We start from the raw sequence: 17,076 nt of genomic DNA on the forward strand, positions 1-17,076 counted from the left end.
CTTAAAAACTACTTCTTCAGCCAGTGGGGGACCCCAAACACCCGCCAGCCGCCCCGAGGTGTTTAAAGTTCATCTTCGGCCTCCGTGGCCGTGCTGCTGTTGATAGGAGCTGTTGAATCCACTTCGGAGTCTGACGTTGCAGCACGTACAAAGACGTCAGACTCCGAAGTAGATTCAACAGCTCCTATCAACAGCAGCACGGCCACGGAGGCCGAAAATGAATTTTAAACACCTCGGGGCGGCTGACGGGGGTTTGGGGTCCCCCGCCGGCTGAAGAAGTAGTTTTTAAGGCAGCGGCAGGTGGAAGCGGACCTCGGCTGGCGGGGGTTGGGGTCCCCCGCCAGCAAAAGTAAGCAACAGCAGCGGGGGAGGGTTGATGGCGGTAGGGGGGTCCAGGGCAAAATCTGCGGGGGCCCAGGCCCCTGAGGCCCCAAGCAGATACGCCCCTGGTACAGATCAACCACCAAAGTGGAGGAACGGAAAACACTACGGACGTAAAAGGAATAATCAAGGGAGTAGTGTAAAAGAGAACGGCACTTCCAAAAATATGAGGGAGTCAGAGATGGGTCACACACACAATTTTATTCTTAGAATACACCTTGTAGACTCGACATGGAACTGTGTTTCAGCGCTTAATACGCCTACCTCAGGAGCCTAAAACAATATACATACAATCAAAACAGTCAGATGGACAAAACCAAATGATTAAAGTTAATAAGAATTGTGACAAAACGCTTAGTCACCCTCCTGGGACTAACCTTGCAGCCACCTGGAAGGTCTGTCCCCAGCACAGCTCAGGTCCATGTGCACCTGCCGCTTGTGCTCTACACTAGCATCCTCCTCCCACTGACTGGGTCCCAACCGCCTCTGGGCGAGTCTCCAGCTCTCAAGTTATTCCCCAGTGATTTCTAGGTTACTGGGGTCCCACAGTTCCCAGAAAGCACCCATAGACCCAACACACAAACCACCAGGATTCTTAGTCAGTCCAGTCAAGCAGCGGCAATAAACTAAAGAAAGTTTATTGTCATGAAAAATGTTGAACAAAAACAGCACATAACAACAGGTAACTGAATATAGATCAATTATAAAACTATCTAAACATTTTATTACTACCTGAATAGTACCTGGGAAGTACAGGAAATATAGCTGCTAACAAGTTACAGAATATAACTGATCACAGGGTCTCAGTAGAGAGGCCTTTCTCCCTCTACTTCCAAACTGAGACTGACAAATTACCTCACAGTTAGACGGGAAAAAGAAAACTGTCACTTCTGATACAGCTTTAAAAAAAAAAAAATAATAATCGCCATCTGCTGGAAAACCAGGAGAAACACATATCATCAGCAAAAAAACACAGTTCATAGGCTCAGAAACCCACGGTTCCGCCACAAGAATTTTAAAAAGTATGTATGAAATAAACCTCAATATACAATTATGTGTATCTAATAAAACCAAAAAGACAATGTAAAACATACAATATTGTTTGAAAAATGTAAAAGAGCAATATCCCTAATGAGGACATACTAACATGCAAAATGGCGTATGAACCACCACAATATAAGGTGGTTATTGGCACAAATGAATAAGTAGAGAACTGTAAAAATGTATGAGGAGATGAGTAATAATGGATGTGCATTAAAATTATAATTTCATAAAGTTGTAGAAGCGTATATATTATATTATATAATTTCATAAAACTGTAGCAGTGTATATATCTTAGGTATAAAAGAGATAATATAGTAACCTAACAGAACTTAATACTATATGTGCTCCATCAACATGTCTATAAGAACTGTACATATTGGGAGAAATCATTTTGAGAGAAAAAAAGGGTAGGAAGGACCCCCCCCCCCCCCCCAAGACATCCTCTATGAACAACCAAGATGTGAGGAGTTATGGAAATGTGCACCCATAGAAACAAACACCCGAAGAAAAAGCGGCAAGGGTGTGCAGAACTAAGACAAAAAAGTGAACAAAATGTATAAAAGTACCTGTATTTAGTGCATGGTGGATACTGTATAAAACCACAAGGTGAAAGGCAAAGTAAAAAATCTATGGCAAATTAAAACAAAAAATGACAATGCGAAGGATAAGTTAAAAACGAGGCACCAAAGAACTCTGAGCAATAATCAATCCAGAGCCAAAGAAAAACACCGTATGGTAAAGACGGCCCTCATGTTTTCAAACTCAAGGCATTGCGCTCGACTCTTACATTTTTGTACTCACAGCAGGACATCAGTTCCATACAAAAGGAGACTAACTGCCCCCTAATATTATTTTGAGACATTTTTTATACCAGAGCCACACTGGCTTTTATGTTTAAAGAGATGCTTAGTCTTTTACTATTACTTACGTTGTGCTTTACTTTTTAAGCAGTTTCATGCATATCACATCCTCCGCACAGATATGTTTAGCATTAGTTTTTTGTATTACAAATTTTAAATCATTACACATTTTTACATATAATTTTTGCTGTGTCAGCATTGCCGCACGGCTTAGTTTTTAAATACACATCATGTTTTTATATAGACTCCTAAAGGCCTTTTGAGCCGAAACACGGCCGAGACATTTATTTATTTATTTAGAACATTTATACCCTGCTTTTTGCCACTAAAAGCAGCCCCAAAGTGGTTTACAATGAACCAAGAAAACAGATTACAATGGCAGGAGAGGAGGTAGAGGTACATTGAGTTGCTGTTATCTTGTGAAGATATTTATTAAAGGATTTTAACACATCTTTGGCTTGCTTTGTCACCCCCACTGTGATGTGCTTGCTTTGGAATGTGGAGTTTCTTCTTCTGTTTTTAAAGCCATTTTTACATCAGTCGCAAAATGTCCGATTTTCTATTTTTTGAATGAATGGCTATGGGCTGATTTTGCCATTAGCGCATGACCATTAAAAAGTATTAGCACATGAGCACTTACTGACACCTATTTTGTAGGCAGTACGGTGAACCAATGCAAAGAAAACAGTCTTCGCAAGATCGTCAGCAATAAGCAAAAACAGCGAAGATGACCAACAAATGATGACGCTTCAGTGCAAAAAAACTATAAAGCAATTTATTAAACAATAAAATGATCGGTGAACAAGACTCGACACAGCTGTGTTTCGGCCTTTCTAGTCTGCATCAGGAGTCTTTTTTACATCCAAAAAGGACCTTTTTGGATCCTTCACCGTGTGGTTGGATACATTTAACTTTGTTCTTTTGAAAGTGGACTTCTAGTGAAGTTGTGGCATCACTGAAAACAGCTGCTTTAGTTTCTCTCATATAGCGTCTAACCTCAAAAAGGAATTGGCTGCAATTATTACTTTTTGAGGTTGTAGTCATCTTTCACATCTGATATTTGGAGACAGATAGGGCAACCTCTAAAGTTCCAAATGGTTTGCCTTAAGACTAAGGCACAACATGTATTGCATTGAATGAAAGTCATTTTGATGTGATTAACAAGTGTAAAAGGATGTAGTTTCAGGATTACCCAATTCCAAGCCAACTTACCACCAGCACTGCCACAGAGAATAAAGCAACAGAGGAATAAATGGGTCACAGTAGTCGCAGGTAGATTATGACCTGTGTCACAGAGGCACTCACCCTCCCAACCTTTACCCCTATATAATTCCTTTGCTGCATTGGAACATCATGATGCTCAGAAAAGGTGCAGCCAGAGGCAAGGAAATTAACAAAATCCCAAAAGACACCCCCAAAACAAATGACAGAGCTAAAAGAAAATCCTTCAGAAAATGGAAGAAGGAACAGACTGAAAATAATAAGAAACAGCATAAGGAATGTCAAGTCAAATGCAAAGTGCTGATAAGGAAGGCTAAGAGGGACTTCGAAAAAATAGATTGCGCTGGAGGCAAAATCACATAGTAAAAGATTTTTTAGGTATATTAAAAGCAGAAAGCCGGCAAAAGAATTGGTTGGACCGCTAGATGACCGAAGACTAAAAGGGGCGATCAGGGAAGACAAAGCCGTAGTGGAGAGATTAAATGAATTCTTTGCTTCGGTCTTCACTGAGGAAGATTTGGGTGGGATACTAGTGCCAGAAATGGTATTTGAAGCTGACGAGTTGGAGAAACTTAATGAATTCTCTGTACACCTGGAGGATGTAATGGGGCAGTTCTACAAACTGAAGAGTAGCAAATCTCCTGGACCGGATGGTATTCATCCCAGAGTACTGATAGAACTGAAAAATGAACTTGCGGAGCTATTGTTAGTAATATTTAATTTATCCTTAGAATCGAGTATGGTACCGGAAGATTGGTGGGTGGCCAATGTAACGCCGATTTTAAAAAAAAGGTTCCAGAGGAGATTCAGGAAATTATAGACCGGTGAGTCTGACGTCGGTTTGCCGGACAAAATGGTAGAGACTATTATTAATCCATGCTTTTGAATATGCTTTGTAATTTTGTTCTTTATGAGACAAAATCAACATGGATCTAGTGAAGGGAAATCTTGCCTCACCAATCTACTACATTTCTTTGAAGGGGTGAACAAACATGTGGATAAAGGTGAGCCAGTTGATATTGTTTATCTGGATTTTCAGAAGGTATTTGACAAAGTACCTCATGAAAGACTCCAGAGGAAATTGGAGAGTCATGGGATAGGAGGTAGTGTTCTATTGTGGAATAAAAACTGGTTAAAAGATAGAAAACAAAGAGTAGGGTTAAATGGTCAGTATTCTCAATGGAGAGGGGTAGTTACTGGGGTTCCCCAGGGGTTTGTGCTGGGGCCGCTGCTTTTTAACACATTTATAAAATGATCTAGAGATGGGAGTAACTAGTGAGGTAATTAAATTTGCTGATAACACAAAGTTATTCAAAGTCGTTAAATCGCGGGAGGATTGTGAAACATTACAAGAGGACCTTATGAGACTGGGAGACTGGACGTCTAAATGGCAGATGACGTTCATTGTGAGCAAGTGCAAAGTGATGAATGTGGGAAAGAGGAACCCGAATTATAGCTACGTCATGCAAAGTTCTACGTTAGGAGTCACAGACCAAGAAATGGATCTAGGTGTTGTCATTGATGATATGTTGAAACCTTCTGCTCAGTGTGCTGCTGCAGCTAAGAAAGCAAATAGAATGTTAGGTATTATTAGGAAAGGAATGGAAAACAAAAATGAGGATGTTATAATGCCTTTGTATCGCTCCATGGTGCGACCAAACCTTGAATACTGTGTTCAATTCTGGTCGCCACATCTCAAAAAAGATACAGTGGAATTAGAAAAGGTACAGAGAAGGGCGACAAAAATAATAAAGGGGATGGGATGACTTCCCTATGAGGAAAGGCTAAAGCGGCTTGAGCTCTTCAGATTGGAGAAAAGGAGGCTGAGGGGAGATATGATAGAGCTCTATAAAATAATGAGTCGAGTTGAACGGGTAGATGTGAAGCATCCGTTTACTTTTTCCAAAAATACTAGGACTAGGGGGCATGCGATGAAGTTACAATGTAGTAAATTTAAAACAAATCGGAGAAAAATTTTCTTCACTCAACATGTAATTAAACTCTGGAATTCGTTGCCAGAGAATGTGGTAAAGGCAGTTAGCTTAGCGGAGTTTTAAAAAGTTTGGACAGCTTCCTAAATAAATTGTCTATAGACCATTATTAAATGGACTTGGGGAAAATCCACTATTTCTGGGATAAGCAGTATAGAATGATTTGTACTTTTTTGGGATCTTGCCAGGTATTTGTGACCTAGATTGGCCACTGTTGGAAACAGGATGCTGGGCTTGATGGAACTTTGGTCTTTCCCAGTATGGCAATACTTATGTACTTATGACAGACCAGAGAAAAACAGAAAATTCTTACTGATAAGAGACCTCATTATCAGAGGTGTAAATGAGGGGCACAGTGCTGATAATGTGCAGAGCAAAAGAATTATCTGCAGGCAATGAGGTGAACTCACCTCGCTTACTTTATGATTAAGAAAGAAATGTACAGCACAAGCACCCTTTCACCCTCCCTCTTCCTGAAAGTTAATTGAAAGGTAATGGTTCATGCACTACTGTCTAGGCAACTGTGTGATCAGAGGCTCATACACTGGTGAAGGTTGGTGCCTGGGTTTAAATCTGCTGTGTGCTAATTGCTGGAAGAGATGCAGGGGAGTTGAGGATAGTGAAAGAAGAAAGAGAATGTGGGAGCCTGAGGCAATGGAGAGAAAAACCCCTATCTTTTGTGAGAATACGACTGGACCATGAACCTCTTCTTTGTGTGCAATGAGATAAGAAGTTAACAAGAATGTGTATTAATAATAATAAAAACAACAACAACAACAACTTTATTTCTAACTCACTGTATCTGAAACAGTCTAAGCAGGGAACAAAGGACAAACATAATAAAATCCAATATATAATAATAAAACAAAATCATACATAATTACTAACTGATATAAACTCATCAAAATCCATAAAAGAAGAATAGTATCATTCCTGTAATAATCCATATGCTTGAGTAAACAGGTAGGTTTTTAAATCTCTCTTAAATTGAGCAATCTCATGCACTGAGCGGAGCGCTAGGGCAATACATTCCACAGTTTAGGGGCTGCTACACAAAATGTAGAAGATCTATATTTTTCCAAAAGTATCTGCTTGAAAGATGGCACTTCAAGTAACTATTTCTGGGAGGATCTTAGAGAGCAAGCAGGTTAATAGTATCTTAGAGAGGCGCTAAGTGTTAAGGAAACACAGACCATTCAAGATTTTAAAAACAGCAACATTTCAATCAAGAAATGTATTAAGTTATGTCCAATAAAAAAGGTATCATCTTATTTTCTTTTCCATGTTTTATTTTGTTTGATTTCTATTGATAACCTTAAGAGTGGACTAACACGGCTACCACACTCCTCTACTTAAGATGAATTCTATTCGAAATTTTACAGGACGCCAATGAAGAGACTGTAATATAGGAGTCACATGATCATAACTTGTTCCTCCTCTAATCACTCTTGCTACAGAATTTTGGACAATTTGCAAAAATCTCAATGAACTTCCTGTAACGCCTATTAACAACCCATTACAGTAATCAGAGGAGAAAACACTGACTGAACAATTTTTCAAAAGATATCAGTGGGAACATAAGATCTAATTTGTCTCACAATCTTAAGTTTATAAAAAAAAAACTTTTGAGATCACGCACTGTATATGTTTCTTCATGGACAATGTAGTGTCTATTTGCACTCCTACATTTCTTATTCCATTGGAATTTCAATTGAGTTCACACTAAATACATTAGGACAATCTATTCCTGTGTGAACCAGATAATAAAATAATCTGTATTTTTGCAATTAAGTTTTAACCACTTCGCCCCAAAGCATTGCAACTGGGTGCGTTGTTTTGGCTAAACTTTCCATGCAAATGTGTTATAAAATTAAATTCTGTTAAATATATATTTTTTGATTCTAAACAACTGACCTCTTTTTTGGAATCTAAGCTAGCTGGCTCATCCGTCTCGCTACCAAGACCTGTGATAACTTCTACGCCGTAAAAGTTTAACACTTGGCTCGTCTGCTTTGCCACCTTTTTCCTTAGCAAATATTAAGATAATTTCCTGTGGTATAGTTTTGTATTGCCTCCATATTGTGGACTAAAGATGAGCAATAGATCATGATGTGATTGAATTTAGATTTTTTTTTTTTGTATTTCCTGTATATTGTTATGACTAATAGTCATCTTTACTGAACTCAAGATTGTACTTGATTTAAACTGTAAAAGTGATAAATAAATAAAATAAAATTAAAAAAAAAAGTTTTAACCAACTCCCTTCCATCCATTGGATAATCTTAGTCGGGTACAGTCTAAGTTTTGAGAACGCATTCTCAAGAGAGACTTTGATAGGCAACAAAAATTGAATATCATCAGCATATAGTTTGTACTGCACACCAACGCAACGCAAAAGAATGCACAATGGTATAAGAAAAAGATTGAAAAGTACTGCAGATGAACATGAGCCTTGAGGGACTCCTATCGAACAAATTACCAATTCCAATTTATCATGTTCTTCAAATACACAAAATTTTCTATCGGATAGAAAATATCGAAACCAACATAATACTGTACCTGCTATACACAAAGATTGTAGCCGGTTTAGTAAAATCTCATGATTAATGGAAAAGTAGAAAAGATATCTAAAGTAAATCGGCAAATACTTAGTCCTTTTATTGAATCCTATCTTAACCTCATCTAGTACAGAAATTAACAATGTCTCTGTGTCATGTTTCTATATAAGGAGATAATTTTAGAAGCATCTACACATACATAGTTCAACAGCCATTTCAGTTATGAGCAGGGGCGTAGCCAGACAACAGATTTTGGGTGGGCACCAATTGTTCTCCCCCCTCCCCCACCCAAAAAATATCTCAGCTGGTGGGAAAACACTTCTTTCCACCTTGGCAGTCTGCAGCAGGCATGCGCTGAAAACAGAACATACGCAGGTGCCGGTATCATGGAGAGTAGCGTTTTCGTTACCATCAGGAGGAAGTCTTCAGCTGGCTGGGCTGTGGGATCCCACCAGCTACCACTAAACATATGCTACTGTTGGGTGGGCCTGAGCCCTAAGTGGGTGGGCCCCGGCCCACCTGTGGCTACGCCACTGGTTACGAGGCTCTGCTCCACCATAAAACGCAGTATTACCCAGCCTATCAGAATGCAGCATGCCACTTCATTACTCTCAGCACCCTTCAGCACTCTGCCATATGCTGCTAGAACATCTAACCCTCAAGTGTTGATGCAGTACTGAGGCCTACCTCCAACACTATGCAATGTTGGAAAAAAATTGACCAGAATGATATCCTTTCAAAAAAGGTCAAAAGAGGTGGTTCTCAAACCTGTTCTGGGGTAACACCAGCCAGTTAAGTTTTCAGACCATCCCTAATGAATATTCATGAGAATCTGCAATTATATGCAAATCTACCTAATGCATATTCAATAGGGATGTCCTGAAAACCCATTTGGCTGGTGGTCGCCCAGGACAAGTTTGAGAACCACTGGTCTAAAGCAACAATTCTTTTCTAGTCTTTTTCTTGGAATAGGGTTGCCATATGCAACGAGATCAGTTTGGAATGAATTTTGCAACGTTTCACATGCAATCCTGTGCTTCTGTCCTTACCTTGCTAGCTTTCAAGATGTTGATCTGCTCTTCGTACACAGTGTCTCTGTTTTTCTCCAGAAACCCATCACACTGATATTCCACCTGCAAGACAAGGTCAACACCATGGGAAACCCATTGAAGACATGCAATGTCATCTTACACAACGTTATCCAAATACAAGTGACATGGTTGCTCTTTACTGCATATAAAACAGGCTTTATACATCCTATATAATAAAACTCACCCTCAACGTTCTGAGGACACTGACGTCACTGTCAGTTCCTCCGGGCACTTCCTTCCGGTTCGAAGGGTTCGTGGTGGTGAAGCCACCGAAATCACTGTGTTGGGGCCCCGCCCTCGCATCAAATGTGATGAAGTCGAGGGCGGAGCTATGGCGTCAGTGGCTTCACAACCAACGATTCAGCACATTGAAGGTGGCGTTGGCGTGCGTTGACGAGGTCTGCAACAATGGCGGTCAGTGCCTTCACAACGCCAAAGGGGTGAGCAGGGGGGGGCGAGAGGAAACCTTGCTAGCGCCCGTTTCATTTGCATCAGAAACGGGCATGTTTTACTAGTGTCTTTATAAAATTACCCCTATAAAGTGTTGCAGGATTGGAGTGGTCTGGATGCAGAGCCCGAATTTATATCACTCTATCTTACCTGTTTGTGTGGTCCAACTTTGCTTCCACCTTACGATGTCTATTCAAATGTTTGATTCCATATTGTGTTGACAATTTAAGTACTACTACTACTTAGCATTTCTATAGCGCTACTAGCTGTACGCAGCGCTGTACACTTGAACATGAAGACACAGTCCCTGCATACTATGTATTGTTGTTTGAATATTTCTACTGCTGTAACTGTCTGTTGCTTATGTTCAATTTATTCTTGCTGTACACTGCCATGGTCAAGTCTTATTAAATAAATAAAAATGATTGCTCTGTCATAGCACATTAGCAATGTATTTTAAGGGATGGGGTCCATCACGCTGGTTTTCCAAAACCAAAGACATGAAATTCAATTTCTAAAAAATATATATATATTTACTTTAGCAAGCCGCCCTTATCTTTCAGTCAGTTATTGGAAATTTTATTCCTGGACTCTCAACTGTGCTGATTTTCAAAGGGATTTAGGAATCTAAAAATGGGAGTTTGGTGTTTAGATCCTGCTAAGTGAAAATCTCCCTCTCTCAGCTCCTAAATTGAGGCACTTAAATTCATGACTAGGCTAGAAGGAAAACAGATCAGGCACTTAATCTATATGATCAAAACCAGACCCAGGTGCCCACTGAGATTTTGGTTAGGAAGTACTTTAAAGAGGTGCTATGTCTTCTAAAGTTAGTTAAACACTGTTATTTCTAAATGCTAATATTTCCTTTAAGAAAAACAGGAGTATCACCAGGATGGAAACACCAATGTTTTGCATCCTTTGGCAAGTGCAGATTTTACTGCTTTCCATGGGGTCCTGTTACTAAAGTGCGCTGAAAAATGGTCTGCAGTACTGTAGACATGTTTTGGATGCGCAAAGAATCATTTTTCAGCGCACCTGCAAAAAAATGCCTTTTTTTTATTTTTGCCGAAAATGGACGTGCGGCAAAATGAAAATTGCCACACGTCCATTTTGGGTCCAAGTCCTTACCGCCAGCCATTGACCTAGAGGTAAAGACTCATGTGGTAACTGGCTGGTAATGACCTACATGTGTCAAATGCCACTTGGCGCACGCCCAATACGTGCGTCCGAAAATAACAATTACTTTTCAGACTCGCGTATCGGATGCGCGACAAAAATGATACTACTGCAAGAGCCACATGGCAGTCAGGCGGTAACTCCATCCTAGCGCATGTTGGGCACACGTAGGCGCTTACGCAGCTTAGTAAAAGGGCCCCCAAGAAAATTAAACATACAATTTCTAATAGGGTTGGCTACCCTCCTGGTGACTTTTATACATGAAGGGGACAACGCCTCAGTTTTGAGGGCTTATTTTAACAAAAATGTGAGACTTTTTGTGGTGAACAGATTCAGGTATTTCCTTTTGTGGTAGAGAGTCGTTTCTGGCTTTGAGGGATAGGGTTCTTATGGTTTGTGGGGGGGGGGGGGGGGTCTTTTTTTTCGTTTAGGTTTCCCTATAAGTACTTAGTCCCTTACAAGGAGACCTCATATATTTTTGAGGAACTTTCACAGTTACAAACGTTTTTCTCTAAGTATTCAGTGGTCTGACTTGGGTTGACAATGGGGGTGGTTTTGGTTTAGTTATATTTTGGATCTATATGGTGTCAGTAGAATTTTATTTTCCTTCTTAGCGCCTCCTAATGTGGGTCAATGATGTTATTTTCTTGTTTTTTATATTGTTCTGATATTGTTTCTCGAGTTTCTTATCCTAGTGTTGGATGCAATAACTTTTTGAAAACCAGAATAAAAAATAATAAACATAAATTATTGACCTAAAGGTCACTGCCCTAAGCAACGGAAGTCCCTCCCACGTCCCTGTTCTTGTAGCTCTCACTGCGTTCAGCACTTTTTGGTAATTTTTTTCTGAATTTTATTTTAAGTAGGTATCACTGAAAAACAAAGACTTTTGATATTTTGACCAAAACAGTATTTTAAAATATTGCATTGCAGAATGTGAATTTTTTTTGTGCAGAATTTGGACTGCAGAAATCCCCCGGGAGTAATTGGTGCTGACCCAAAGGAAGCTTGCTTCTATCTATCAGCCAATAAGCCGGATTGTTTTCAGCACAACCATTAAACAGCTAAGGGAAAGCAAAAGGTGGGAAAGCAAAAAATATTCATTTGGGATTTTTGTTTTCTTTTTTTGTCCAACAATTTTTTTCTGATCATCTACACTTTCAGCTTAACTGGAACCTGGCACCATGAGCTTTTATTTTAGCACAAGTCCCATTTTACGCAATACCTAGTTACTTCTCAATTCATTTGTAAAAGCGGCAGCCTGGAGTCTTGCACAAGCATTCATATTCCAGCACCCTGAAAAAACCCTAGATGTAACCACTAGGTGCCACCATTGTGCAATGATTAAGATACCTTCCACCCCAAGGGGCTTCAAAAGCTCCCCCCATAGCAATCCCATTCTTACCAATCCGGGGAGCGAAGGCCTAACCTAGTACCTTCATACTGCCAATTGAGCCACTAGGATGGCACACAGTTCATTAATTTAGCTTGTGTTCATGCTCAATTTTCAGCTTTGAGTTTCTCTTGCTTACCTAAGTACATATGCATACTGGGACAGACCTAAGGTCCATCAAGCCCAGTATTCTGTTTCCAACAGTGGCCAACCCAGGTCACAAGTACCTGGCAGGATCCCAAAAGAGTAAAAATGATTTCATGCTGCTTATCTCAGGAGCAAGCAATGGCTTTCTCCAGGTCTATCTTAATAACGGTTTAAGGACTTTTTTTCCAGGAATGTAACCAAACATTTTTAAACCCCTGCTACTCTAACCACTTTTACCACATTCTCTGGCAATGATTCCAGAGCTTAAATTATATGTTGAGTTCAGAAATATTTTCTCTGGTCTGTTCTAAAAGAATTAGTAACTTCATTGCATGCCCCCTAGTCCATGTATTCTTGGAAAGAGTAAACAAGTTATTCACATCTACCTGTTCCACTCCACTCAATGAAGTGAAAACCTCTATGAAGAGTGTATGAAACTTCACCAATTTCTAAAAGCTTCATTAAAGGGGCCCTTTTATGAAAGAATGGTAAATTTGTGACAATTCGGCTCTACTGCCGGGCTCCAAGGGGGAGCCCAGCAGTAGTTCCGACATCCACCACACACCATTTCTGGTGCTAGAAAATATTTTTGCATTTTCTAGCACCGGGGGCATGCCTGGCGGCAAATGGGCAGCATCACAGGCTGCCTGGTTACCACTGGGCTACCGTGGGAGCCATTACCGCCTCCTAAAGAGGAAATGGCTGCGCAGCAAGTGTTTAACTTCGCAAGGCCATTTTCTTCCTTAAAAAAAAAAAAGCCTTTTACTGCCAGTGGTAAAGGGTGGCTTTGGCGTGTGGCAAATCTGTGCACTGACACCACCACAGGGCCCATTTTTACCGCCACTTTGTAAAAGGAGCTCTAAATTAACATGAGAATCCTGAAAGGATTCACAAAATTGAGAACTAACCAGATCTTAACAGATGTAGCTGATGCAGCCAGATTTGCACACACTCACTGCTCAGAAATCTATAAAGTTTCCTTTCCAAAAACACAGTTAATATTTTCGACTGCTCATCATACATCCTGGGTGTCAAGGTAATAACCATTTCCCCTCCCCTCCTCCTCCCCTCCAATAACTTACCTTATCTGCAAAGTGACTCACGATGAAGGAGGTATTGGACATTCGGGGCTTCTGAAAGTGATTGCTGCTGCTATGCCTATCATACAGTTTCTGGGCCCAGTTCCGGTCAGTGCCTTTAGGGACCTTAAATACAAGAAAATAATTATTATATAAATTTAAAGCTCTGAATGCTTTCTCCGCTTTTTTTTTCACCCTGCAGAAACTACTCATAAAGGAGTACTCTGATCAGTTTAGCTACTGTGATTGGATTCAGGAGGGCTTTATTTAACATATTGGGGATAATTTTGTACAGTTTTTCTGTGTGTAAAGCCCATTATATAACCCAGAAGAGGCGCTATGGATCCGTAGAAGATCACAATCAAAAAACCAGAAACAGATCTCAGGTAAAGGTCATACAGCAGTCAGTTTACTAAATCAAGTAACGCAACATGGCCACGTTTTACCCCAAGATTGTGACAGAGGTAACACTACAAAATAGACATGTGGAGGAGCATTTTCGATATGATGTCTAAGTCGGACTAAAACATCCCAAATCCGAATAGGAAATATGATCATTTTCTAACGTGCAAAATATCTTTTTTTTTTTTTTTTCAAAAATACCATTTGTAACAAGGTTTTATGCTCTGTACATGTGAAAAACATAGAAAATCAAGCCACTGAGATGTAGGAGGAGCCAGCATTTTTAGCAGACTGGTTTCCCAGACATCCCAGGACAGCAATGGGGCACTCTAGGGGGCATTGCTGTGGACTTCATACAAATGCTCCCAGGTACATATCTCACTGTTCCTTCTTTATCTTGTCTGCTGAGCCCTCCAAAACCCACCCAAAACCCACTACCCCCAACTGTACACCACTACAATAGCCTTTATGGGTGAAGGGGGCACCTATATGTGGGTACAGTGGTTTTCTGGTGAGTTTTGGAGGGCTCACAGTTTCCACCACAAGTTTAACAGGTAGGGGGAGGTATGGGCCTGGGTCCATCTGTCTACAGCGCACTGCACCCACCACTACACTACTCCAGGGATCTGTATGCTGCTGTAATGGACCCGACTATAACATCTGAGGCTGTCACAGAGACTGGCAAGTACTATTTTTATTCACAGATTTTCCCTCCAGCGGTCATCTGGTCATGTAGGGCACCTTTTTGTGCCTTATTCATTCTGAAAACAGGTCTAGACTAACACGTTGAAGTTTTCACCCTAGATGTTTTTGTTTTGTTCCATTATGTCTGTAAAATGTCCAAGTGTTAAGCACGCCCTAAGCCCACCCTTTGAAATGCCCCAGACACACCCCCTTGTGATTTGGATGCACTGCAAATGAAATGCAAACAGGTTTTGAAAATACCAATTTGGACATTTTTAGAAGAAATCCATCCAAATGGTGCTTTATGACATTTTTAAAAACGTTTTTCTGTTTCAAAAACTAATAAAAATTAAATACATCAAAAATAAAAATATAGACGAAAACAACAACATCTATTTCCAAATGTTAAACTTTTCATCTAAAACATTAATAAAAAACACATTATCTAAAAAATCACATATCTTTTAACCACAGTGTCTATAATTAAGTTTTATTTCAGGTATACTGCACTATTTCCCATCCCCCAAAACTCTTTTTCCTATCAGCCAAATGAAGGAATTTCTAGCTGGTCACATGCTCTAATGGGGTCTCATGTTGCTAAGGCAATTCAGATACCTGGTATATCCTGTTACTAAAGTGAGTTAGAGGTGTGGCAAGGGCAAACTGCAAGCTTCCAGCATATATGAAAGTCCCAATTACAACTCTCCAGCCCATGTGTAGCACCTATGATTGGTCCAGGGTAGAGGAGAGGTGGATGCTCACAACAGCCTAAAAAACCTATAAAACCCTGCTGCAGACAAAGGAACTCTGAAAAACCAGGCATGTTTGGAGAGAGAGTGTTTCAGATCCGTCCAATGGCCTATGGTTTTTCCCAAGGGAGTTTACTCCCTCCCCGTCATAAAAACTAATTCTCTATAGCTATGAATCTTTCTTTCCTTCATTCTTTCTGTTTGCCTTTTCTCTACTTTCTCTCTGTTCTGTGACCTTTGTATGAGGAACAAACTTTTCTTCCTTCTTTAATTAGTCTAATTACTTATAATTACCAGATGTACTGATGTTAGATTTTGTAAGTTTGTTATAACTTGAAACTGATGTCTGATGCTGTGCTGGTGGGTGAGTAATTAAAAAGACTTAATTCTCTCTAATTCCTGTATAATTTTTTCTATGATATTTAATAGAATTTGTAAGTGTTTTAGCAAATAGCAAACCAAATGCAGCCTAGTACAACAGCATCACAGAAATATTAGATAAGGTCAACAAAGGCCCTGGATCTTATGGAAAACTGGGCCATAACCTTCAAAATCAAACTAAACAGAGAAGAAACTAAATTCCTGGTCCTATCCAGCATGCACAACCCCACAACTACTACTACTACTATTTAGCATTTCTATAGCGCTACAAGGCATACGCAGCGCTGTACAAACATAGAAGAAAGACAGTCCCTGCTCAAAGAGCTTACAATCTAATAGACAAAAAATAAATAAAGTAAGCAAATCAAATCAATTAATGTGAACGGGAAGGAAGAGAGGAGGGTAGGTGGAGGCGAGTGGTTACAAGTGGTTACGAGTCAAAAGCAATGTTAAGAGGTGGGTTTTTCAGTCTAGATTTAAAGGTGGCCAAGGATGGGGCAAGACGTAGGGGCTCAGGAAGTTTATTCCAGGCGTAGGGTGCAGCGAGACAGAAGGCGCGAAGTCTGGAGTTGGCAGTAGTGGAGAAGGGAACAGATAAGAAGGATTTATCCATGGAGCGGAGTGCACGGGAAGGGGTGTAGGGAAGGACGAGTGTGGAGAGATACTGGGGAGCAGCAGAGTGAGTACATTTATAGGTTAGTAGAAGAAGTTTGAACAGGATGCGAAAACGGATAGGGAGCCAGTGAAGGGTCTTGAGGAGAGGGGTAGTATGAGTAAAGCGACCCTGGCGGAAGATGAGACGGGCAGCAGAGTTTTGAACTGACTGGAGAGGGGAGAGGTGACTAAGTGGGAGGCCAGCAAGAAGCAGATTGCAGTAGTCTAAACGAGAGGTGACAAGGGTGTGGATGAGGGTTTTGGTAGAGTGCTCGGAAAGAAAGGGGCGGATTTTACGGATGTTGTAAAGAAAGAAACGACAGGTCTTGGCGGTCTGCTGGATATGAGCAGAGAAGGAGAGAGAAGAGTCAAAGATGACCCCAAGGTTTCGAGCTGAGGAGACAGGGAGAATGAGAGAGCCATCAACAGAAATAGAAAACGGGGGGAGCGGGGAGGTGGGTTTGGGGGGGAAAATGAGAAGCTCGGTTTTGGTCATATTTAATTTCAGGTGGCGTTGAGACATCCAGGCAGCAATGTCAGACAAGCACGCTGAAACTTTGGTTTGGATGCAAGGTGAGATATCAGGGGTAGAAAGGTAGATTTGGGAGTCATCAGCATAGAGGTGGTAGGAAAAGCCATGGGATGAGATTAATGAACCAAGGGAAGAAGTGTAGATAGAAAAGAGGAGGGGACCAAGAACAGAACCCTGGGGTACGCCGACAGGCAGAGGGATAGAAGTAGAAGAGGATCCACCAGAGTGAACACTAAAGGTGCGGAGGGAGAGGTAGGAAGAGAACCAGGAAAGGACAGAGCCC

General features: G+C 40.6%; 1 protein-coding gene across 1 annotated transcript in view; it reads right to left on the bottom strand.

Annotated features, from left to right (window-relative positions):
• The window catches only part of MYO5B (myosin VB), a 696,980-nt gene that overhangs the window by 251,561 nt on the left and 428,343 nt on the right, over positions 1 to 17,076 (bottom strand). Inside the window, exons 13-14 of the mRNA XM_030192939.1 lie at positions 13,395 to 13,517; positions 9,105 to 9,188 (exon numbers count right to left, since the gene is read on the bottom strand). Coding sequence (XP_030048799.1) covers positions 9,105 to 9,188; positions 13,395 to 13,517 — 207 coding nt within the window. The remainder of the gene's footprint in view (positions 1 to 9,104; positions 9,189 to 13,394; positions 13,518 to 17,076) is intronic.

The sequence above is a fragment of the Microcaecilia unicolor genome, chromosome 2 (genome assembly GCF_901765095.1).
Source record: "Microcaecilia unicolor chromosome 2, aMicUni1.1, whole genome shotgun sequence".
Taxonomy (NCBI): Eukaryota; Metazoa; Chordata; class Amphibia; order Gymnophiona; family Siphonopidae; genus Microcaecilia; species Microcaecilia unicolor.